The sequence below is a fragment of the Heterodontus francisci genome, chromosome 4 (assembly GCF_036365525.1).
Source record: "Heterodontus francisci isolate sHetFra1 chromosome 4, sHetFra1.hap1, whole genome shotgun sequence".
Lineage (NCBI taxonomy): Eukaryota > Metazoa > Chordata > Chondrichthyes > Heterodontiformes > Heterodontidae > Heterodontus > Heterodontus francisci.
The window spans coordinates 169689626-169714908 of NC_090374.1; the positions used below are offsets into that span (position 1 = coordinate 169689626).

General features: G+C 42.4%; 1 protein-coding gene across 5 annotated transcripts in view; it reads left to right on the forward strand.

The window, feature by feature from the left end:
- The window catches only part of bnc2 (basonuclin zinc finger protein 2), a 669216-nt gene extending 648788 nt beyond the window's left edge, over positions 1-20428 (forward strand). For 4 of the 5 annotated variants that reach the window (XM_068030501.1, XM_068030498.1, XM_068030503.1 and 1 more), the window contains exons 5-6: positions 4468-4494; positions 16785-20428. In XM_068030501.1, coding sequence (XP_067886602.1) covers positions 4468-4494; positions 16785-17442 — 685 coding nt within the window. In that variant the 3' untranslated portion in view covers positions 17443-20428. The remainder of the gene's footprint in view (positions 1-4467; positions 4495-16784) is intronic. The other variant, XM_068030499.1, reaches the window with a different exon arrangement.
- The last annotated feature ends 4855 nt before the right edge of the window (positions 20429-25283 follow it).

The window sequence follows — 25283 nt, forward strand, 5'->3', positions numbered from 1 at the left end:
TGGAGGTGTCTGTGACATTAACCGTAAGGTATGATTCCATGAGAATGACTATGTCAGGCTGTTCTTGACTAATCTGTGGGACAGCTCTCCCAATTTTGGCACAAGTCCCCAGATGTTAGTGAGGAGGACTTTGCAGCATCAACTGAGCAGGTTGTTTGTTTGTTGTTTCCAGTGACTAGGTCACTGCCAGGTGTTCTATCCAGTTTTGTTCTTCTTTGACTTTTCATAGCAGTTTGATACTGAGTGGCTTCCTAGGCCATTTCGGAGGGCAATTAAGAGTCAACCACATTGCTGTGGTCTGGAGTCACATGTAGGCCAGATTGGGTATAGATGGCAGATTTCCTTCTCTAAAGGACATTAGTGAAACAGATGGATTTTTATGGCAATCCGGTATTTTCGTGGTCACCATTACTGAGACTAGCTTTTTAATTCCAGATTTATTAATTAATTTGAATGTAAATTCCACCAGCTACCATGGTGCGATTTGAACCTATGTTTCCAGAGCATTCATCTGGGCCTCTGGGTTACTAGGTTGGTAGCATTACCACTATGCTACCATTCCCATAGCTCCAATATGTTGTTTAGTTTAGTTTAGAGATACAGCACTGAAACAGGCCCTTCGGCCCACCGAGTCTGTGCCGACCATCAACCACCCATTTATACTAATCCTACACTAATCCCATATTCCTACCACATCCCCACCTGTCCCTATATTTCCCTACCACCTACCTATACTAGGGGCAATTTATAATGGCCTATCAACCTGCAAGTCTTTGGCTGTGGGAGGAAACCGGAGCACCCAGAGAAAACCCACACAGACACAGGGAGAACTTGCAAACTCCACACAGGCAGTACCCAGAATTGAACGCGGTTCGCTGGAGCTGTGAGGCTGCGGTGCTAACCACTGCGCCACTGTGCTACCATCTGCTTTATCTACCAATTCTATTTACCATAGTACATCCTCTTTGTAAGGTTTTTTGATATTATACAAAAGTATATTAATTTTTTTTGCATGGCTGTAAGTGGCGCTGGCAAGGTCAGTATTTGTTGCCCATCTCTAATTGCCTTGAGAAGGTGGTGGTGCGCTGCCTTCTTAAACCGCTGCAGTACATCTAGTGGTAATAGTAGAGAATCCACAAAATATGTGGGAGGGAAGTCCGTGCTGGAACAATCATACATGGATTCCAAGTGGAGTAGTCTTAATGGACCTTGTACTGATCTGTAATTTCAAAAACAACAGCTTGTATTTATATAGTGCCTTTGATATGGTAAAATGTCCCAGGTGCTTCACTGGAGAGTTATCTGCCAAAATTTGACATTGAGACACATGAGGAGATATCAGTCCAGGGAACAAAATTTGGTCAAAGCAACAGGTTTTAAGGAGAAGCTTAAAGGGGCAAAAAGAGATCGAGAGGCAGAGAGAGTTAGCAAGAGAATTCCAGAGCTTCAAGTCTGGGCAGATAAACGCACAGCCACCAATGGTGGGAGTAAAGGAAATTGGGGATTCACAAGAGGCCAGAATTGAAGGAAAGCAAATATCTCGGAGAGTTGTAGGGCTACAGAACGTTACAAAGATAGGGAGGGGTGAGGCCATGCAGGGATTTTGAACAGAAGGATGAGAATAGAAAAGGTGGACAGGAAGTCATGAATGGCCAGTGTTGTCTTGCATAATGGACATGAAGCCAATGCACTTAATCAATTTCCAGCATTTTCTGTCATTCTTTGACTAACCAGTATAAGGGGTGAATTTGTCCTTTATGCTCTAAATGTTTTTCTTTGAAGGAGTTCAAAGTTTAGACACTTTGCACAAACATTTGTATGGAAAAATCATGTCTGACTCAAATGTTGTCCTAATCTTGGATGAACAAATTACTTTTGGGATTTATTTGAGTTGTGAACCAGCAGTGCTTTAGGACACAGCCACAATAAATGGCTAAACCTCGCCTTCCAATCTTGAATATATATTAATCCCCTTCCTACGAGATTGTTCCCTTAACATATTCAATTGGAAACAGTTTTGCAAAGATAAGGAAGAAGTGTTCATACATTATTGTCACATGTAGGATTGACATGACAGTAAAAATCATTCGGGAACACAGACAGGAAAACTGAAAACTCCAAACACTGAATCCTCAGATTAAGCAATAGAAATAGGCAAGAATATATCTCATTGTGTTTGCCTGGTGACACCATGTCTGAATGTAATAGAAATTCATGTTATGATATTAAAATATCACAAACCATCATTAAAAATAAAACTTGACAGCATCTTTTGGCTTATTTAGAGAATGTTCTAGATTCAACAATGTTGTGTGACTCTATGCATTTGCTAATACTGCTTAATGATAATTAGCTCCAGGAAGGCCCAGGAAGTAGATTATTTGAGCTATTATAGCATAGAAACATAGTTACTTTGAAAGCAGTGAAGATTATTTGGCACCCAAACAGTTACACATTAAAAACAGAACAGAAATAGAGCCTGTTCCATTTAACCATATGGGTTGTTAAAAGGCAGAATGCCCACAGTCATGCTACAGAAGCCTGATTCTATTAAGTCTCTAATCGTGAGTCTCCCTTATTTGATGTGAGTTGTGTTGCACACTGCATGTCAGCAGAGGCCTATTCTCATTTTTGGAAATGCATGCTTCATGGTTTCACTGAGTCTGGCAAACATTTAACACTGGAGCAGAATTTTACAGCTGGGTTCAGCCTTGCTCGTGACACTTTAAGATTCTCCACAGTAGATCTTGTTTTGAGGTTCTTTCATGTAGACAGAACCTCAAATGTACAATGGTTTCACCAGCAATCTACAGCATCTAATGTTTCATCCTAATTGCCAGTAGTCCTTATGCATGAGCCCCTCACTAATCCTTATGTAGCATTCTTGATGGTGCTTGCAAATGTAAGGAAACTGAGGTTCCCAGCCCAACCTATTGCAACACAACCCAACCTAATAAGACAACTCAACCTGATAACTCAATCTCATAATCCTGCTCCTGAAAAGCTTAAATGATCAAACTGGCTTGATTGTAATTACCATATCAACTTTTTTTTAAGTACATTTTCAGATGTACAGAGGGTGGGAAATTCTTCACTTTTTGCACCTGTGATTAGCATCAGTCATTCCCAGATTATGCTCAGGTGAGATGCAGAGTAAAGCTCCCTCTACTCCGTCTCAACCTTGAAAGAATGCTTCCTACTAAGTCAGTGTGACATTTTGTCCTTGTCCACAAGTCATTTTTATAGTTCCTTAGAGTGAAACTGCCAACTTATAATTTGTGCTTAATTATGGGTAGTTTTATAATGTGGTCTGTGGGTTGAAACTCTACTAAACTTTGATACTGTGTTTGTGGGAAGTAGGGGGAGAAAGGAGGTTGTACTGAGTGAGTACTGCTTGTGCTTTCTAAAGAAAATATGTTTTGAAGATATTTCATTGGAGCAATGAGACTTTGATCTCAGTTTGGACTCAATTCAAACCCAGATTGTGGTGATGAATCTGTAAAGCCATTGCACCATCCAGTCCCAAACTTGACTGTTAAATCAGTCTAATATTCTTTTATTTAATTCTAGTTTTTTGGGGGGAAGAGTTTTCTATCTATTTTCATTTTTGGTATTACAATTGGATAAATAAATAAAGATATTAGATCTTGAATAACTACAAAAATAATAGTCAGGAATGATCCAGCAGTTCACCAGGCTAGAGCAGGGGCTTAGGGGGAAGGGAATGAAGATGAACTTACACTGATGTATTGCTTCATTGTTTTAAAATAAATGTCAGAAAACTATGTTTTTTTTTAATTGCAGATCCTGTTCACCCTTTTTTCATTCTTGAATTGATCCATCTACGGTGACTAGTTTAAATTACATCAACTACCTCCCCCGTTCAATGAGCAGTTAGGAGTCCACTTTGAGTGTGAACCAAGCAAAGAGTTTGGTGATTTTACAAATGCGTGTTGATCCTTTATCCTGTATTCTTTTTGGGGAAGCCGTATGCTCAGATTTGCTGTATTTTGGGGGAAAAAATAAGGGTTGACTGTTTCGAATGTTCCCTTGTGCTTCTGTGCAGTGGAATGGAAATATCACAGCGTGTCAGAGGAGACTATGTGAATGGAGTTTTATACTGACACCCTTCTCATGTAGGAATGAGGTCTGTATTCGAGATCTTAGCCAAGAGTGCAAAATAAAGGAAATCAATTAACTCAAAAATTACTTTACAGATTTGCCCCATATTTCACAGACCAGCTCTCCAGGGTAACAGCTTCGCTTTTTAAAGCTGGCCTGGCCTCTGATATTGGAAGTACGGGAGAGGGGGTCCCATTTTGTTTCCTAATGTGTGTTGACGTTTAAACGGTGTCCATTTATCAGGTGTAACATTACTGATTATGAAAGCACCAGTTTCCTGGTTTGTTATGTGACTGAAGGCATAACTAATTTTTCTTTCTTTTTTTTATTTAACCCATTTCTCAGGCATCTCATACACAGAATACCGCACAGGTATAAACCATTTACTAATCTTACACGTAGTTGTAGCTTATTGTGAAATTGTAAACTACTGAATGAAATACTTGCAAGTACACTCCAATGTAAAATTGGTACGTGTGTTAAAATTGTGCATAAAACATACTCTTTAACTTCAATGCCAGACAAACTCTTAATAAAATACAACTGCTTCCGAGCTATTTTCTAACAACTGTCTGATGTTAACATAATTAGCACGTTAAGAATGCTAATCCATTGAGTAAAATGCAGGCTCGTATCAATAGATGTAAGAAACTATAGTAATGTTTGGAGACTGTGCTAAGGGAGTGTTGATAGTTCACTGATTTGAAGGGAAGTCTATTATTAACAACAGTTTATTGAAGCTTCCCATATTTTCAGTGTCCCTCCCATCCCTGTTATGGTTCATGTACTGATATAATCATCTTCTGTCCAGAGAAACTGTTTGAGCTGATGCACAACCTGAAATTAAACCTATCTCTCTTTAAATGTCCACAAACCCTCCTTCCCTTCCCTCAATGATTTGTGTGTCAGTTTCAAATCAATTCTACAATTGCAAAATCAACCAAGTAGCAAGCTTCCACCTTGGGTCTGATTCCCAGCTATCAGTTGTTTGGAGGAAATGTTCACTGCTTTCCTTTCTTTAAAAAAAAGAGTATTTGCAGGGTTATGGGAAGAAGCTGGGGTGTAGAACTAAATTGGACATTTCTTTCACAGAGCCTGTATAGGCACCATGGGCCGAATGGCCTCCTGTAAGATTCTTAAAAATAAATCAGTCAATGGATTAATTCATCATACACTGGTTGTAATTGCCGCAATTTTATTATTGACCATAACACACCCAAAAGAAAAGCCTAGAGCATCTTTTTACAATGATTTGAATTGTTCGAAAAGTGCAGTCGGAGTGGCAGTCAGGGTACCGTACCATCCACCATAGTCCTTTCATTGCCATTTGCCATTGCTTACTTATTATTCTAAACTCTCAGTTTCTCATAATTTCATATGTTCATCTTCCTGTTATTTCTGTTTAGATCCTTGTTGCAAGGAAGACTTGCATTTATACAGTGCCTTTCATGACCTCAGGATGCCCCAAAATGCTTTACAACCAAAGAAGCACTTTTTCAGGTGTAATCACTGTTGTAATGCAGGAAACGCAGAAGGCAATTTGTGCACAGCAGGCTCTCACAAACAGCAATATACAATCTGTTTTAGTGATAAATATTGATCAGGACACCAGGGAGAACCCCCACTCTTATTGGAGATTGCAGCATGGGACCTTTAGATCCATCAGAGAATGCAGACACGGCCTCTGTTTACCATCTCACCTGAAAGGCAGCACCCCCACAGTATCACACTGGGAAAGTTAGCCTGGATTATATACTCAAACCTCTAGAGTGGGACTTGAACACAGAACCTTCTGATTCAGAGGAGAGAGCACTACCCACTGAGTCACAGCTGACACCTTCAAAGATGCTTGACTGTTTTTGGTTTATGCTGCTTATTTGGAGACCTGTTCAATTTGTGAAGAAGCCACATTGTTAGTTTTAAAACCAGGCTTATACTGGCACCGGCAACAGCTCAACATTAATGCAACCTCTTTTCTAGAGAATGTTATTTCAAATAATATTGGCAAGACAATAATCAGTATAATTGTATTATTAAACTAACTGTACAATAGTTTTGTTATCCACCACTACAATTTTCTCCCTTGCAAAACACACACACACACACACACACCTCAAGCACTCACACAAACACACAGAGAACATCACACACAAACACAGACCCCCCCCACCCCCCTGCCCACACACACACACAGGACCTTATATACACACACACATATCTGAGGTGTAGTGGTAATGTCACTGGACTAGTAATCCAGAGACCTAGGCTAATGCCCTGGGGTCATTGTTCAAATCCCACCACGGCAGCTAGTGGAATTTAAATTCAATTAATTAATAAATTCAATTAATCAATGAAAATCTGGAATTGAAAGCTAGTCAGTAAAGGTGACCATGAAACTGCCATCGATTGTTGTAAACTCATTTAATTCACTAATGTCCTTCAGGGAAGGAAATCTGCTATCCTTACATGGTCTGGCCTATACGTGACTCCAGACCCACAGCAATGTGGTTGACTCTTAACTGCCCTATGAAATGGCCTAGCAAGCCATTCTGTTGTACAAACCGCTACACAAAAGTTGAAAAGGAATAAAACTGGACTGAACACCTGGCATTGATCTAGGCACCAGAAACAACAAGAGCAAACACAGTCCTGTTGATCATGCAAACTCCTCCTTATTAACATCTGATGGCTTGTGCCAAAATTGGGGAGAGCTGTCCCACAAACTAGTCAAGCAACAGCCTGATATAGTCATACTCATGGAATCATACCTTATAGAAAATGCCCCTGAAACCACCATCACCATCCCTGGGTATGTCCTATTCCACCGGCAGGACAGACCCACCAGAGGTGGCAGCACAGTGGTATACAGTTGGGAGGGAGTTGCCCTGAGAGTCCTCAACATCGACTCCAGACCCCTTGAAGTCTCATGGCATCGGGTCACATTTTGGCAAGGAAACCTCTTGCTGCTTACCACCTACTGGCCTCCTTCAGCTGATGAATCAGTACTGCTCTGTGTTGAACACCACTTGGATGAAGCACAGAGAGTGGCAAGGGCAGACAATGTGCTCTTGGGGGAGACTTCAATGTCCATCACCAAGAGTGACTCAGTAGCACCAGTACTGGCCGAGTCCTGAGGACATATCTGCCAGACTGGGCCTGCGGCAAGTGGTGAGGGAACCAACAAGAGGGAAAAACCTACTAGACCTTGTCCTGACCAATCTACCTGTTGCAGATGCATCGGTCCATGACAGTATTGGTAGGAGTGACCGCCGTACAATACTTGTGAAAATGAAGTCCCGTCTTCACACTGAGGATACCGTCCATCATGTTATGTGGCACTACCACCGTGCGAAATGGGCTAGATTCAGAACAGATCTGGCAGCTCAAAACTGGGCATCCTTGAAGTGCTGTGGGCCATCAGCAGTAGCAGAACTGTTTTCAAACACAATCTGTAACCTCATGGCCTGGCATATCCCTCACTCTACTATTACCATCAAGCCAGGGGGTCAATGCTGGTTTATTGAAGAGTGCAGGAGGGCATGCCAGGAGCAACACCAAGCATACCGAAAAATGAATTCTCAGCTTGGTGAAGCTACAACACAGCCCTGACAACATTCCGTTAATAGTACTGAAGACTTGTGCTCCAGAACTGACCACATCCCTAGCCCAGATGTTCCGGTACAGCCACAACATTGGCATCTACCTGACAATGTGGAAAATTGCCCAGGTATGTCCTGTGCAAAAAAGCAGGGCAAATCCATTCTGGCCAATTACCGCCCCATCAGTCTACTCTTGATCATCAGCAAAGTGATGGAAGTTGTCGTCGATAGTGCTATCAAGCAGCACTTAACTCAGCAACGAACAGTTTGGGTTCCGCCAGGGCCACTCAGCTCCTGACCTCATTTCAACCTTGGCTTCCCAGGGGGCAAAGATCGCTGCCGGGGAATCCCTCTGGGGGCCCTGGATAGGCCACTTAAGGGCCTCAATTGGCCTGGGGTGGGAAGGCCGTTCCCACCCTGGACTAAATTGGGAGGCATCGGGAAGGCAATGGACACTCTGCACCCCACCTTCCCATGCAATTTTATGGGCCCCCCCGCCTCTGTTCCCATCCTGAGGGGGCCCATAAAATTCAGCCCAGACACACTTAAGCCAGGATTTTATCTGGGCAACGGAGGTCTCGATCTCTGGCAAAAGTGCCGACAAGAACCTTGCATTGCCCCTTCTGTGTGTGGCCCGCCAAATCAAGTGCCAATTAGGCACTTAACTAGACAGCACTGGGCCTTCTACAGGATCGAGGACCCTGGCAACAGAAGTCCTGCTCTCTAAGAACTGCTGGCCTCTACCAGTGGAGCACCCACCCGAGGCCTAGGAGCGGTGCTGGACCCAGGCCACAGGTAGGTCAGGGCAGGAGGGGTCTTGTGGCGTGCGGGTCATGGGGGAGTGGGGTGTAGGAGAGTAAGCAGCAAGGGAGGGGAGTGGCTCTCAGCGGGACCCCCCACCCCTCTTTCCAATGCCAGGTCCCTCGCTCATGCACAAGGGAGCACCCCACTCCCCCCACCGGAACTGGCAAGCAACCTGCACGTTTTTAGTTGCCCACTTAAGCATCTCAATTGGCAGCGGGGTGGGAAGGTTGTTCACAGACCTTCCTGGCCTGAACTTAGTTTCGGCAGAGGTGGAAAGGTGGTGGGGCCTGCCGCACCATCATCCCACCTGACTACATGTTCTCCCCGCCTCCAAACCCACTGTGGGGGAGCATAAAATTCCCTCCAGAGACTCTCAAACATGCACACAGAGTACCTCGCAAACACACTCCAGACTCTGTCAGTCACACACACACGTCTGATGCAAACATGCTCACACACATGCACACAGAACATCACACACATACACACGCTTACACATACACACATTCATAACCTCACACATGCACACTCAACCTCACACAGGCACTAACACAGAAGCTCATACACAAACACACTGACACACAAATTCGGCAAAATGCTGGAAGATGTCATTGACAGTGCTATCAAGTGGCACTTATTCACCAATAACCTGCTCACCGATACTTTGTCAGGTTCTGGTAGGACCATTCAACTCCACTCATTACAGCCTTGGCCGAAACATGGGCAAAAAAGCTCAATTCCAAAGGTGAGGTGAGAGTGACTGCTCTTGACGTCAAGGCAGCATTTGACCAACTGTGGCATCAAGGAGCCCTAGCAAAACTGGAGTCAGTGAAAATCAAGGGGGAAAACTCTCCACTGGTTGGTTGGAGTCATACCTAGCACAAAGGAAGATGATTGTGATTGTTGGAGACCAATTATCTCAGCTCCAGGACATTGCTGCAAGAGTTCCTCATGGCTGCGAACAAGGCTCAACCCTCTTCAGCTGTTTCATCAATGACCTTCTCTTCATCAGTTCCATTCACAACTCCTCAGATAATGAAGCAGTCCATGCTTGCTTGCAGCAAGATCCAGACAACATTCAGGCTTGGGCTGAACAGTGGCAAGTAACATTCACAATGTGCCAGGAAATGAATATCTCCAACAAGAGAAAGTCTAATCACCTACCTTTGACATTCGACAGCATTACTAAGGCTGAATTCCCCTATCATTAACATCCTGGGAGTTACCATTGATCAGAAATATAACTGGTTGAGCCATATAAATACTGTGGTAACAAGAACAAGTCAGAGGCTGGGAATTCTGCAGCGAGAGACTCACGTCTTGACTCCCCAAAGCCTTTCATGGCACATGGCACAAGTCAGGAGTCTGATGGAATACTGTCCACTGGTCTGGATGGGTGCAGTTCCAACAACACTCAAGAGGCTGGACACCATCCAGGACAAAGCAGCCCACTTGATTGGCACCCCATCCACCACCTTCAACATTCACCCCTCCACCACTGTTACACAGTGGCAGTCGCGTATACCATCTACAAGATGCACTGCAGCAACTCACCAAGCATCTCACAAACCAGCTGCCTCTACTGCCTAGAAAAATAAGGGCAGCAGGAGCATGGGAACACCACTACCTGCTAGTTCTCCTCCAAGTCACACACCATTCTGACTTGGAAATATATCACCTTTCCTTCACTGTCACTGGGTCAAAATCCTGCAACTCCCTCACTAACAGCACTTTGGGCATACCTACACCACATTGGACTGCAACGGTTCAAGAAGGGGGCTCACAACCACCTTCTCCAGGGCAATTAGGAATGGGCAACAAATGCTGGCTTTGCCAGCGACTCTCACATCCCATGAGCGAATAAAATAAGACACAAAAAAACACACATTGACAGACACACACACATAGACCCACATTTTCAGCAGCAGTCACGGGATAACAGTCAGGTTTGGGAGATTTGATTGTTTCCTTTCTGTAGTTCAGAGGTTTTGAGTCTAAATGGATTGAGTTTAATTGTTGCCCTGGTAACTTAACACCACCTGTGAATTGAGCTTGTTGTTAGGGTTCAGTCTACACTGGGCACTGTCGTCACACCAGAGACCACTGGAGGAGTCAGAAACTGTTGAGAGGTGTGGGGAGGGGGAACAGACGGAAACATTTCAGTAAGCCAGTTGCTTACCCTTTCACTCTGAGGTTCAGAAAGGGTTCAACTGTTTTTTTAGGGCTCATATCTGTCAAGGATGGGTTATTAGAAGAAAATTTGTTTCTCTGCTGCTCTCCTTTTGCACTGCAATTCCAAGCTTTGCAGGTACAAAACTGCATTCAGCAAACCACAACCTATGGGGCCTCTCATTGCTAAAAGTATAGCAGGTGTCTCGTTGTTCAGACAACTCAATTGAACCAAGACTCCATTGTTCTCATGTTTTCACTGAGGATTGACAACGTACAAATCTATCCATCACCTGGTGTCTAGCAGGTGTTCTTGGCTAAACCCACATGATCAAACACTCCACTAAAGTGTCCACACGGTGTCCTGAGCAAAAGAGAAATGGTCTTATTGTATATTGTTTATGTCACAAGCTGGTCCTTGTGTACAATGTTGCAGGGAGTGCTGAGTGAAAAACCTCTTTCTGTTTTTTGTAATCTATTCTTACAGGATTGTTACTGTGACACTGTTTACAGACCAGGAAGGAAAGTTAGAGGTGCAGTTCCCATTTTTTATGATCATATATTCCCCAGAACGACGTCTTTTATGAACATGGCTTCTGCAAATAGATTTTTTTGGGGGAGAATGGACACTCCTCCATTAGTAAATTGAAATGCCTTTCAAACTAGAACTTTCTACATCCCCAACTGGCTCCTGAATCCAGCACTAATGCACTCCTCAGAGTTCATTTTAGTTATTACATTACACCTGCATCAATGGAGCGATTTGTTTCAGCATTCAGGAGCATCAAATTGAGTAAATGTCAATATAAATGGATTAGATGAAACTAGCTGCACTGCTGACAAAGGACAGGGGGACTTGTAGGAGCAGAGTCCCACACAGTAATAGCCCATCTCAGCATATTACTCAGCCAACCAGAGTTTGAGGACTGCGACAAGGTGTAATCTAATTCAAATATCATTTGGAATCTGACCTGCAAAGAGCTGTAGGAAGTGTTCTATCAATCTTGCCTTTAGGTTTTAAGGGTTTATTTTTTGTTGTTTCATCTAGAGATATCACAGGATGATTTTTGTGTCGATGCTACAATAATTGTCTTGCAGGAAATCACAATAGTCCAACAATTTCCCAATACCTTGCCTGCATTATCTGCCATTGCTTCCCTATCTGTGCCATTCGTACAGGTCTGAGAATGTCTGAGCACCATTGTAATATATTTCCAAACTCAGGAAAGGAGTACATTTTGGTGATGATTCAGCTCTCTTTCGTTGGAGTCGACAGACTTGTGTTGTGCTTGGAACCTTTTCCCCAGGACAGATGTGTGTCACATTTATTCTGACATGGATAAACATTGGCCAATATTAAACAGACATGAGGATATTGTTACACAGAACAAGACACAGCTGGGAGTGAGTTATACGGCTGTAATTCAATCAGGTGACATCATAAGCAGATGAGGAACACCAGTGCGTTTAGTATGCACCAATGGAACCTCAAGATATTGCTGTTCTCTCTACATTTTACCTATAACGTTTTACACAGTTTAACTTTTAAAATCTGTTTGACTTGGATTACAGTGGAGCTACTCATATGTAAATCTTGTTAGCTTGAGTGAATGGTGAATTTGCTGAGTGTAGATTAGAAAAGTTGTGAAGTAAGCAAGTGCAAAGATATTGATTAAGTGACCCACGAGAAGCCATTATTTAAATAGGAGTCAGCATTATCAATGAGCTGTTGAGTACTTCACTGCTTTCTATGTCGTATGCACATTTGTCTAAACTCTGCACTGGATGTTGGAAACTCATGCACATATCAAAAGCTAAACCGGTTGCACTCATTCATACCTGAGAGTGATGGAACAATTTGACAGCTGTTGCATTGTACCGTGACTGGTTTAAGATGCAAACTAGACAATTCAATAAACAAATCACATATCTTAATTATTACCCCCCCAAAAAAAATAAGCATGCAGAAATTAATAAACCTATAATAGTAGAATGGAGGTCAATAATATTAAAAACATTTCAAAAGCATGATGGGTGGGGGTGAAAGTTTATCCAGGAAGTTTGTTGTTTCTACGTAGAGGCTGGGCAGTTTGTTATAATCCTGAAATAAAAGCAAAATACTGCGGATGCTGGAAATCTGAAATAAAAACAAGAAGTGCTGGAACCACTCAGCAGGTCTGGCAGCATCTGTGGAAAGAGAAGCAGAGTTAACGTTTCGGGTCAGTGACCCTTCATCGGAACTGACAAATATTAGAAAAGTCACAGGTTATAAGTAAGTGAGGTGGGGGTGGGGCAAGAGGTAGCAAAGGAGGTCTAGATTGGACCAGGCCGCATAGCTGACCAAAAGGTCACGGAGCAAAGGCAAACAATATGTTAATGGTGTGTTGAAAGACAAAGCATTAGTACAAATTAGGTGTTAATACACTGAATATTGAACAGCAGCAAGTGCAAACCTGAAAAAAACAGTGAGTAAGCAAACTGAACAAACTAAGGTGAAATGAAATAAATGCAAAAAAAAAGATTGTAAAAAATGTAAAGAAGAATGTAAAAAGAAAGAAGAAAAAAAATCACTAAAAATGAAAGTAAAATGGGGGGCTGTCATGCTCTGAAATTATTGAACTCAATGTTCAGTCCGGCAGGCTGTAGTGTGCCTAATCGGTAGATGAGATGCTGTTCCTCGAGCTTGCGTTGATGTTGACTGGAACACTGCAGCAATCCCAGGACAGAGCTGTGAGCATGAGAGCAGGGGGGAGTGTTGAAATGGCAAGCAACCGGAAGCTCAGGGTCCTGCTTGCGAACTGAGCGGAGATGTTCCGCAAAGCGGTCACCCAGTCTGCGCTTGGTCTCCCCAGTGTAGAGGAGACCACACTGTGAGCAGCGAATACAGTATACTACATTGAAAGAAGTACAAGTAAATCGCTGCTTCACCTGAAAGGAGTGTTTGGGGCCTGGGATAGTGAGGAGAGAGGAGGTAAATGGGCAGGTATTACACCTCCTGCGATTGCAGGGGAAGGTGCCATGGGAAGGGGACGAGGTGGTGGGGGTAATGGAGGAGTGGACCAGGGTGTCGCGGAGGGAACGATCCCTTCGGAATGCTGACAGGGGAAGGGAGGGGAAGATGCGACTGGTAGTGGCATCACGCTGGAGGTGGCGGAAATGGCGGAGGATGATCCTTTGGATATGGAGACTGGTGGGGTGAAAAGTGAGGACAAGGGGAACCCTGTCAAGGTTCTGGGAGGGAGGGGAAGGGGTGAGGGTAGAGGTGCGGGGAATGGGTCGGACATGGTTGAGGGCCTGTCAACCACAGTGGGGGGAAATCCTCAGTTGAGGAAAAAGGAGGTCATATCAGAAGCACCGTCATGGAAGGTAGCATCATCAGAGCAGACGCATCTGCTCTGATGATGCTACCTTCCATGACGGTGCTTCTGATATGACCTCCTTTTTCCTCAACCGAGGATTTCCCCCCACTGTGGTTGACAGGCCCTCAACCATGTCCGACCCATTCCCCGCACCTCTACCCTCACCCCTTCCCCTCCCTCCCAGAACCTTGACAGGGTTCCCCTTGTCCTCACTTTTCACCCCACCAGTCTCCATATCCAAAGGATCATCCTCCGCCATTTCCGCCACCTCCAGCGTGATGCCACTACCAGTCGCATCTTCCTCTCCCTTCCCCTGTCAGCATTCCGAAGGGATCGTTCCCTCCGCGACACCCTGGTCCACTCCTCCATTACCCCCACCACCTCGTCCCCTTCCCATGGCACCTTCCCCTGCAATCGCAGGAGGTGTAATACCTGCCCATTTACCTCTTCTCTCCTCACTATCCCAGGCCCCAAACACTCCTTTCAGGTGAAGCAGAGATTTACTTGTACTTCTTTCAATGTAGTATACTGTATTCGCTGCTCACAGTGTGGTCTCCTCTACATTGGGGAGACCAAGCGCAGACTGGGTGACCGCTTTGCGGAACATCTCCGCTCAGTTCGCAAGCAGGACCCTGAGCTTCCGGTTGCTTGCCATTTCAACACTCCCCCCTGCTCTCATGCTCACATCTCTGTCCTGGGATTGCTGCAGTGTTCCAGTGAACATCAACGCAAGCTCGAGGAACAGCATCTCATCTACCAATTAGGCACACTGCAGCCTGCCGGACTGAACATTGAGTTCAATAATTTCAGAGCATGACAGCCCCCCATTTTACTTTCATTTTTAGTGATTTTTTTTCTTCTTTCTTTTTACATTTTTTTTACATTTTTTACAATCTTTTTTTTTGCATTTATTTCATTTCATCTTAGTTTGTTCAGTTTGCTTACTCACTGTTTTTTTCAGGTTTGCACTTGCTGCTGTTCAATATTCAGTGTATTAACACCTAATTTGTACTAATGCTTTGTCTTTCAACACACCATTAACATATTGTTTGCCTTTGCTCCGTGACCTTTTGGTCAGCTATGCGGCCTGGTCCAATCTAGACCTCCTTTGTTACCTCTTGCCCCACCCCCACCTCACTTGCTTATAACCTGTGACTTTTCTAATATTTGTCAGTTCCGATGAAGGGTCACTGACCCGAAACGTTAACTCTGCTTCTCTTTCCACAGATGCTGCCAGACCTGCTGAGTGGTTCCAGCATTTCTTGTTGTTATTGTTATAATCCTGGCAAGGCTCGCACAAACTTCAGCTGCCTTCAATTTCATGCTTCACACATTTGAGATACATTTTAACTAAACCAATCCATCTGATTATACAGAACAACTTTAATTATAGAGTTGACTTTCCCCTCCCCTTGCTTTTTCCCATTGTCTGAAGATACCCCTTGTTCCCTTATCCTGCTTCCATTGCATGTGCAGGACCTCTTTATTACAAGTTCAATTCTTTTGTAAATACCCTCTTGGGTTCAATGATTGCAGTCCCTCCTCTAAGTGGATCTTACACTCTGCCATTAATTCACATAGCCCAATTTCTAGTTATACACTAGTGTAACTCAGGGGATGGAACAGTACATTGCACTTCACATATAGATTGAATTTTGGGTCTTTTACATGTGTTCTCACACATCCTTCTCCAATCCTTCAGTAGGCAGGATCTCCATTTCATTAAACAGGGCCAGAATGAAACATTAAGTTGTTTTATTTCTCAGACAACAGTTATGATCAGACTTACTTAATTGAATCAGTAAAATTTGTCTTCGCATAATATAAAAGAATGGACATGCTATGCTTCCCCACATCAGTGTGTTGTCTTAAACCAAAAAAAAGTGAATATTTCTCCTGCTCCTGTCTGGATCTGCAGAAAACCCAACCCTACCAGCTTTCTGCTTAAATGCCTAACAGTCTGTGTGTGTGTGCTTCCATCCCACTTTAACCAGAGCACGGGTAGACATCATACACACCTTACTGAACAACCCAGATCAGAGACTTCTCAACACAGTGGGTATTTATCAAGACAGGCTAATAAACTGCTTGTTTTCAGTCTTTGATGAAATAACCTAAATACCGAACTCATTAGCATTTTAACTAGCTTTCACCTCCCTGTTCTTGTTCAAGATGTGTGACTACACTTTTGCTTTAAAACCCTTTGAATGTAACTCCTTTCTGTGGAAAAATAGTCAGAAAGCCCAAAAGGTGACTGCCAGGCTGAATCAATGATCTGGCTACTTGTTCTAAAGTGTTGTCTAGGGCTTTGAGTAGCTGCATAGAACAGCACAAATCAACGATCCCTTTGTTTATCCCTCATATCCCGCAGTGAAATACCTCCCCTCCAGTCACTAGCTGTTCGAAACAGCTTTGGCTGAGATTGGGAACTCACTATGTGGGGCACTTGTGGGGCAGAACCCACCAGTTAAACTTCAAGGTAGTGAGAGAGTTTTAAGTAACAAATGATGAGTGTTTTCTACACTTTCTAGTTTTGCTTAAAGCTTATTCTCATAGTCTAATAACTAAAGAATGGGAGTTGGTGAATAGTCATTGGGTTCTTTATGGATACTTCCCATTGCCCATGGTATTAGCAAACCTTGATGTTGATTAAGTTCTGGTTCAGGTTAGAGTTCTAGGACTGAAATAGACGTATAAAATACTGACCAGACACACTTCTTGCTCTTTCCAGACACAGCGCCAACATAAACCTTCACCGTAAGCTGCTGACCAAAGAACTGGATGAAATGGGGTTGGATCCAGCTCCACCGCTCGCTAAGGACCTCCGTGAAGAATTCTTGGCCAAGATCTATGGTGGGCACCATGGAATCGGGCTGGACATGAGGGACGAAACCAGTTCACCAGCAGGAACAGAAGATTCCCACACCAATGGCTACACAAGGGTCACAGCAGATGATTACATGGTGTTGGACCTCAGCACCACATCTAGCGTCCAATCCAGCAGCAGCATTCACTCGTCGCGGGAATCGGAAGCGGAAAGTGATGAGGGGATCCTGCTGGACGAGATAGATGGGGCCAGCGACAGTGGTGAATCCACTCACAGAGCAGAGGCCCAGTCCCAAGCTGCCGGCTCCAGTCATGAAGTCCTAGAAGCCTCCGTACTGCAGGCGGCATCAACTAGCAATGGCGGAATCATGTGTATTATCTGTCACAAAATGTACAGCAACAAGGGGACTCTGAGGGTTCACTACAAGACAGTGCATCTCCGTGAAATGCACAAGTGCAAGGTTCCTGGTTGCAACATGATGTTCTCCTCTCTGCGGAGCCGGAATCGGCATAGCCAGAACCCTAATCTACACAAAAATGTTCCCTTCACCTCCATAGATTAATGCAGGCCTCTACTCCAGGTGGCCCTGATCTGTGGAAACTGCCGAGCCTTTTTGACATCAGGTGCTTGCTCTGCAGTTTTGCCCTCTGACCTGGGGTTTGGACACAAGGAGCAATTGTTTCAGCTCAGTAGATTGAAACCCCGGCTCTTGTTGAAATGCTCACGCTTAATTCATCTCCAAAGAGACAATTTAAACTAACTGTGACTGTTGCCTGCAAAATAAAAGTACCTTCTCGTTGTCATTGTGTACTACTTGTCAGCTTTTGAAAGAAACTTTGATTGAGCATGGCGGCTTATTTTGTAAATACTGTGCCCTTGACAGGCCAATGATGTAAATCTATTATACTGTCATCCTGATAAGCCAAGGCCCCCTTTTTATAATATTTGTGGTTTGTGAAATTTTCCTCCAAAATCAGCAACACGGAACTTATAAAGTAAAATTCATGCTTCTCTTTTAATTTCTCATACACCCGTCAGATTTGGGATCAGTGTATCTGTCAACTGTGCAGATTTTAGGCATTTGATGCCATTTTGTAACCTTGTCCTTTACTTCCATAAGTGGGTTTAACCTTAAAATTAGAGCTAAGCTGATCAGGGTTGATGTCAGGAAGCACTTCTTCACACAAAGGATAGTGGAAATCTGGAACTATCTCCCCCCAAAAAGCTGTTGAGGCTGGAGGTCAATTGAAAATAGAGGTTGATGGATTATTGTTAGGTAAAGATATTAGGATTGCAGGACCAAGGCAGGTAGATGGAGTTGAGATACAGACGAACCATGATCTAATTGAACAGCGGAACAGAATCGAAGGGCTGAAATGGCTTCCTCCTGTTCCTATGTTCCAATCTAATGAGTTAAAATCAGTAGATTTTTCAGTTGTCATTGTGTCACTATTTATAAACTAGAACAGATGGCCCGGCCTTTTTATATAATAATAATACGGTATTATGTTGTACCAGCTGCTCTATGGCTCTCTCCCTAAAAGACAGGTGTATTCCATTAAAGGGTCCTTTGAAGGATGAAGGTACATTACTCCCTATCTCTCACCTCCTCCAGCCCTACAACCCTCCAGGATCTCTAATTCTGACCTCTTGCACATCCTTGCCTTCAGCTGCCTAGACCCTAAGCTCTGGAATTTCCTCCCTACTCCTCTCCAACTCTCTCTCTCTCTTCCCATTTAAGACATTCTTTAAAACCTACCTACCAAGCTTTTGATTACCTGTCCTAATATCTCTTTTTGTGGCTCGGTGCCTGATAATGCTCCTGTGAAGCGCCTTGGAATGTTTTACTAAGCCAAAGGCACTATATAAACACAGGTTGTTGTTGTTATATCTCCACTCTGTTCAGAAGGCCAGCATAAGAAGCAGTTTATTGTCTGACATAGAGTGTTAGTATATCCAGTATTCTTTAATTCATGGAACTTCTGAGATTCAAAGTATAGTGCTGATACCTAGAGAGCCAACAGTCAACATGGCTATTTAAAAATGAATAGGCCTTTCCATGCATACTGGTCCTTCTTGCCTCTTCCAAACACAATGTTGTTATCAGTTGTGTTGGGAGTTTTTTTCTCTGCACAGAATACAATGGAATGATGAGATAGTCAGTCACAATGACAATTGATATTTTTAATACACAGCAGTCAATATTAGAGCACTCATATGACTGAGGCAGATGCATAGAACACACAGACCAGGTCCATTATACTATTCTAATACACCACTAAACCTCCTTGCAGTTTGTAAGATGTGAACAGTACGGTTAGCATCACTAACTCATTCTGGTCAGAGCAAGCTCTCTGCTCACCAATTTATGGGGACGTGCATTTAACAACACTAGGCTGCCAATGACAAGGAATTCTGAAGGCTGGTAATTATGTCTCTGGTTCATGACTCTTCTCATTTCAAAAAGGTTTCTCTTTAAAAAAAAACCTGGTCATTGTTTTTTCACCATTTCTTATAAACCATACAAATCATCAGGCCTTTCAGAAAATGGCCCAAAAGCAGACACTGAACAGAAATATAGGAATGTTATAGCTTTACTACAAACACTTGACAGTTGGGATATTCTGAATAACTTATTCACATGAAAAAGTAACTCACAAAATACTCTGGTAATTCTGTTTGGATTTAGCTCCAGATAAATGTATGACTGTCAAACTAGAGCAGATACCAAAGTCCAGGTTCCCTTTCTAAAGGCATCACCACAGATAGTTAATTAGAACATAAGAATTAGTTTTAAGATCAGGAAAAGGTCATTAGTCCAACTAGTTTGCCTCTTTTTAATACTTTCCAACCCTAACTCCTGACCTCTTACATACCTACCTGACCTCTTAACCCACCTACCTGACCTCTACCCTACCTACTTGTTCCCTTACCATACCTACCTGACCTCTTACCCAATCTACCTGACCTCTTACCATGTCTAATGACCTCTTACCCTATCTGACCTTTTATCCTACCTGTCTGACCTCTTACCCCACCTCCCTCACTTCTTACCCTACCTGTCCTCTTACTCTATCCCTCAATCTCTCCTCATTACAGAGATGCATCAATTATTGTGAACCCATTTATATCACTCACTTCAATAGTCTTCCCTGATGACTTATTCTTCAACTCTATTATCCTACTATACTTGCATTATAACTTGTGTTCCTGAAACGTAATTGTTGCAGATAATTTTACCTTTATGGAATACATTTTTCAAAACAAGTTTCGTTAGTTAAATCTAGAATTAAAGGTACTTATTTGGTCGAAACAGTCTTAATTCAGCTTAAAAGAATATAGATTTAAAGGACGAGTGCATTGATTGTAAATTATGGTTGGGGAACCCGTTATTATAGGAACCGCTACACTACCAGCTAACTTAAGAGGAATGCTTTCTTAAATAAACTCTAAATATGGCAAAATAAGGCCTTTGGCTCATCAGTATTACACTATTATTGATGCTTGTTAGCTTTTTTTTTTGTCCTGTCACAGTGTAAAACTTTGTTGGGTGGGGGTGGGGGTTGGGGGAGGGACTCCTGTTGCTGAAGATGAGGAGGGTGTGAAAAGACTTTGTTCGCTGGGCAGTTTGGTCTGTTTATGTTCGCTTTTACAATCTCTTTTCCCCCCTTTTCTTCATTATTTTCGCTATTATTTTTTTAAATAATAAGATGAAACACAGCTCGTTTAATTACTTGCTAGAAATAGCGACATGGAACTGCTGGCATGCTTCAGCACCCTGTCAGAGAAACAAATCGTGTGTCTGTAGTACTAGTACATGAATCCAGTCATGCACTTTTCAACACTACATAGTGAGATATGTCATTTTGTACACTTCTCTGTCTTAGATACAACCTCGCCTCTTTTTTTAAAAAAAAAGTAGGAGCCCCCACTACAGGAGGTCCATTCAGTTCCAAAGGACAGCCCCCTTCGTGACCAGCTCACGCTTTGGTGAAAAGCAACACTAAGCAAGCTAAAAGTATTACTATTTTACAGACTTCAAAATACTGCTGACTTTGCACAGGTTCTGAAGGGAAGGTGATCTCAAGCTGTTAGAAAAAAATCCCTTTTTATTGTTAGGATGCAACTGCTTAAATGCCAAGAAGAATTTATTTGTCCGAAAGCAAAATCAAAATCCTGAGTCCTGCAGGCTTTGAACATATCATGTACTGCAGAGCTTGCAGGTGCGAGTGTTCATGCACACACAATGCTCGATTACTGAACATGTCTTTTGGACGATGTAGAGATGTTCAGGGTCATTCTCCAGGAAAGTTAATTGCGATGTGACAAGTTTTGATCGCACTAGGATAACTCAAAGAGCTGTCTCTGTACTACTGCTGTCTCTAGGAGCTAGCTTCATGTTCCAATGGATTTAGCATTTAACAAGGAGGGTGTTTTCAGTCATTTCTTCCTTAATGAAGGAGTCAAAAAGAAATGTTTTTTTCCAGTGGAGTTTGTGGTATAACACACAGTGTTACAATTAGAGAGAGTTGTAGATTGAAATCTATATTATGTGAACATGCAAGTCCCAGCACTGAACTGAAGTATGAAAAATAAGTTTTATATTGGAAAATGTGGAAAATGTCATATGAGCGCCCCAACACTGACTTGAAACTGGAGAATGGCCCTTAAACAATAGAACACACACAGGAGCTGTTCTTAATTCATGATATTTTGACTTTCAAAGCCCCAGTGTGATCGTATTTATCATTTACAACGTTCCAAATACAGACTAAATTCATTAATCTAGTTAGTTTGGGCAAATAACAACAATATCAAAAAGAAAGAAGGTTGGAGATGATGATAGAACTGAGATATCGCAGGTTTCCTATTATTGAGAGCTGGGCTGGTCCAAAAAATGTTCAGGTACCTTAAACACTGGTAGGGCTTTGAACTGTAAACTACTGCCAGGTTCCAGAGGTTTGGTACAAAAACTGACTACTTCAATTCTCAGAGAGTGAACAATTATAGTCTTAGTGATAAGCATGCACTCTTAGTCTTAAAATCAGCAAGTTTATTCTGGTCAGGCTTTTCATCTAAAACGGGAGAAAGTGAATTTGTTTGCGATTTTTTTTTTATTTAAGAGTTAGAAAGGAAGAAACATTTTCTACCGGGAAAAAAAGGAAACTTAAAAAGGCTCCAGCGTTGGGCGCACTCACGCAGTCCATGACAGAAATTCTATTGACTGAAGAGGACCAGACGTAAAGAACATTATCAGTCAATCTAATTTGTTTTTCACATTTGGTACTTTGTGTAATGCCTCCAGAAAGGACAATTTCCTCCTACTCCTCCTCCCCCAAAATAACCTTTTCCCGTTATGATATTACCTTGTTACATGTCCTCTGAGTTCTGGATCACACTGACTTCATTAGTTACCACATAGTATTGTATGAAGACTGACTTTTATTCGGGCTTTTTGCGTGCGGCCAAACTATTGGTGTGTATGTCTGATAGAATCATTGTTAGGTGCATTTTACCCGGTGAAAAGTGAAATTTTGCAACACTAATGTATTCCTTAAACACTTGGATCATTTCACAGTTTAATTGCTTTTCGAAAGTTGTTCCCACCCCCGTGGTAAACAAATTCACGTTATTTTCCTGGTGTCTCATTTCGGTGCTTGGACGGTGTGTTTTATTTTTATAAAATTGCTTGTGCATTTTTTTTAATGTTTTCTTTTGTATTTGCACAAAATCTTTCGCTTTGGTCAATTTGCCAAAGAGGGTTGTTGGACTTGCAATCTTCTGCTTCCATCAGCTGCTTCCTTGCAGTATTGTGGGTGGGTTTTTATTCAACTGCTTCTCAACAACCTGACGGTATAAAAAGACAATTGCTGTAATGAGGAAGAGTGAATATTTAGTATGTATTGGACAGAGCAAGTGCTGAACAAACTGGGGAATATAATGCTGGAACATTGGAGGTATTTAGTATTTCCTGTCATTTAGCCCCAATTGTAATTATTCACATGTCACTTTATCGCCTTGAAAGATGTGAATGTTGATGGCAAGATTCTGACACATTCCAGCATCTTCCCCCTCCTCCCCTCCCCTCAGCTCTTCCACGTACTTACTCAGCCAGCCCTACAGGGACATAGACTAATAGTGTACACTTAAGTTCAGCATGCGGCCATCAAGTACAAGAGGATGTGTAATTGCCTGTTTATCGTATGTGAAGGGAAAATTGAGTACAGGAACTCAGCCTGTCCCTGAAGTTCACTGATGCATGCATCTGCAATGCGGTGAGCGATCGGAGGTCCCAGCTCGAAGTTTGGGAGCCTGTCTCGCTGCAACCCAGGGGCTGCCAGAGCTGCTCTTGGCTGATAGCAGACAGACAGTAACAAGATGACTTGTTAGGCAAAGGCTCCACAGAGAAATGCTGCGGCTGACAGCCCTTGTCTGACTTTAAATCTGCAGTGGATTAGAGTTAGAATGATGGGGTGTTGAGACCCGGCGTGTCCACTGCGCAACACAGTCGATAGGAGTTCACTGTGAAGCGATGCTTCCCTTGTTTAGTTGGGTGTGCTGCACACGGTCATGCAGGCAACACAACAGTGTGTTAGAAATTTGTCCCTGTGTGATAACATGAGGTTCAGTGTTGCTCCATTTAAACTTCACAGACTGCAGTGCAAATGTATTTTTTTTAAGGATCAATAGAGACTGAATCTGAAATGGCAAGTGCTTGGGACTGAGAGATGTGCAGGTGCAGAACAGCCTCTGCTGTGGTCAGTGTCCCTGACATTTCAGAATTCGCCCATTGCCTGACACTGATACCAAGTCTGATCATGTCATACTCCTACATCAGTGAGTTTCTGAACTCTGCCAAGTCTGGCAGTGATTTTTATTAATCCCACATCTGGATTTATAAAAGACAGAAACTGCTCTTTCTGCGTTAATCCGCAAACATTACCACTGCCACTCGATGCAGCAGAATGCTCAGTCAGAGGCAGGAACATACATCCGTAAAGCAGAGTTTTTAATATCAGCCCAATATGCCCCACCTAATCCCAGAAATCCTACTGCAGTGTCACTGGTCCCGATGGCGTTATTGCTAAACCATCACATCTTTGAGCAGGGAAAATGAGCTGCCAATACCAGGTAAACATAAGCACTCCTAAGCGTCAGTATAAAGACTTCACTTACCACCTACGTTTTGTTCCAGTATTTTTTAATTATTCACTGTGATCCAGTTCAGTTCTTTATGTACGGCGACTCTCAACAAACACCACACTTCTTAGAATATGTTTTTTTTTGCTGAAGTTGCTAAAAATAAACTTTAAAAACGACTCCTAATAATTTAAAAAACTGTATTCTGCACGTTGTATTATTAAGTGTTTCTCATTATACAATTATGAATCTAGTGCAATTATTTTTAGACAAGTAGTTGTTTCAGTGTTTTCAGGAGCATGGTTCCCCAGACTGATGTGCTCACAGATGTGATGGGCAGGGCAGGACCTGGGCTAATTCACCCCTTCAAGTTCTTTTTTTCCCCAATGTAAGTTTGGCCACATGCAAGTTGGTGATGAAGAAAGTCCATTTCTAAGGTTGGCTGCAATTTAAGAATTGTTGCAGAGTTTTTAAATAATAAAATTCCAAGAGTCCCATTGCTTTTTTCTAGGAACATTTCATTATAATTCTTTCTTGTTTTAATTATGTTTTCACTTTGTTTGTTATATGTGAAAGTTGATGCACTGCTTCTAATGCTTGAGTAGTCACAGTATGCTCTACAAAGTATGGCTGTACCTGGGGAATTGAAAAGCCTGCTTCACTTTGATCTAATAATCATGACATTGGTAGTTTCATAAATACTGTATGTACTGAAAAAACAAAACAAGTTTTTTCCATTTAGTAGTTTGGAGAAAAGTCCTCTTTTTATTTGAAATTGTTTTCCTCGTACTTTCTGTACTATATACTGTCTCTGGTTTTTGCATAAAATGCATAAGGGTTTGGGAAGTAAATGGAATTTTATTCATATTTTGTCCAAATACCTCTTGTAATTTGTATCAGAATTCTTGTACAATTTTTATATTAAAGATTTATCAGTCACTGGCAAATGTGTCACTTTCTTTAAAAAAAATAGAGAAATATTTCCTGGGGCAACTGCCTCCCACCTGACTCGAGAGCCCTGAACAGATTTCATACTTTGAGTTTCCTCAAAACAGATGCTTTAGTGATCTCTACATATGTCACTGATTCCTGGGATAAAATGTTATAGACTGAATCCCGACCTATGATGAAACTTGATAGAGACTAATAGGCACTTGCTTCAGAAGGCACTCGCTGTACATACACTGAGTATATGCTGGTTGTTTTCTACTTTTGCTCCTGATACTCCCTCATTCTCAGCCCAGTGATTATCTTTCAGTCTAA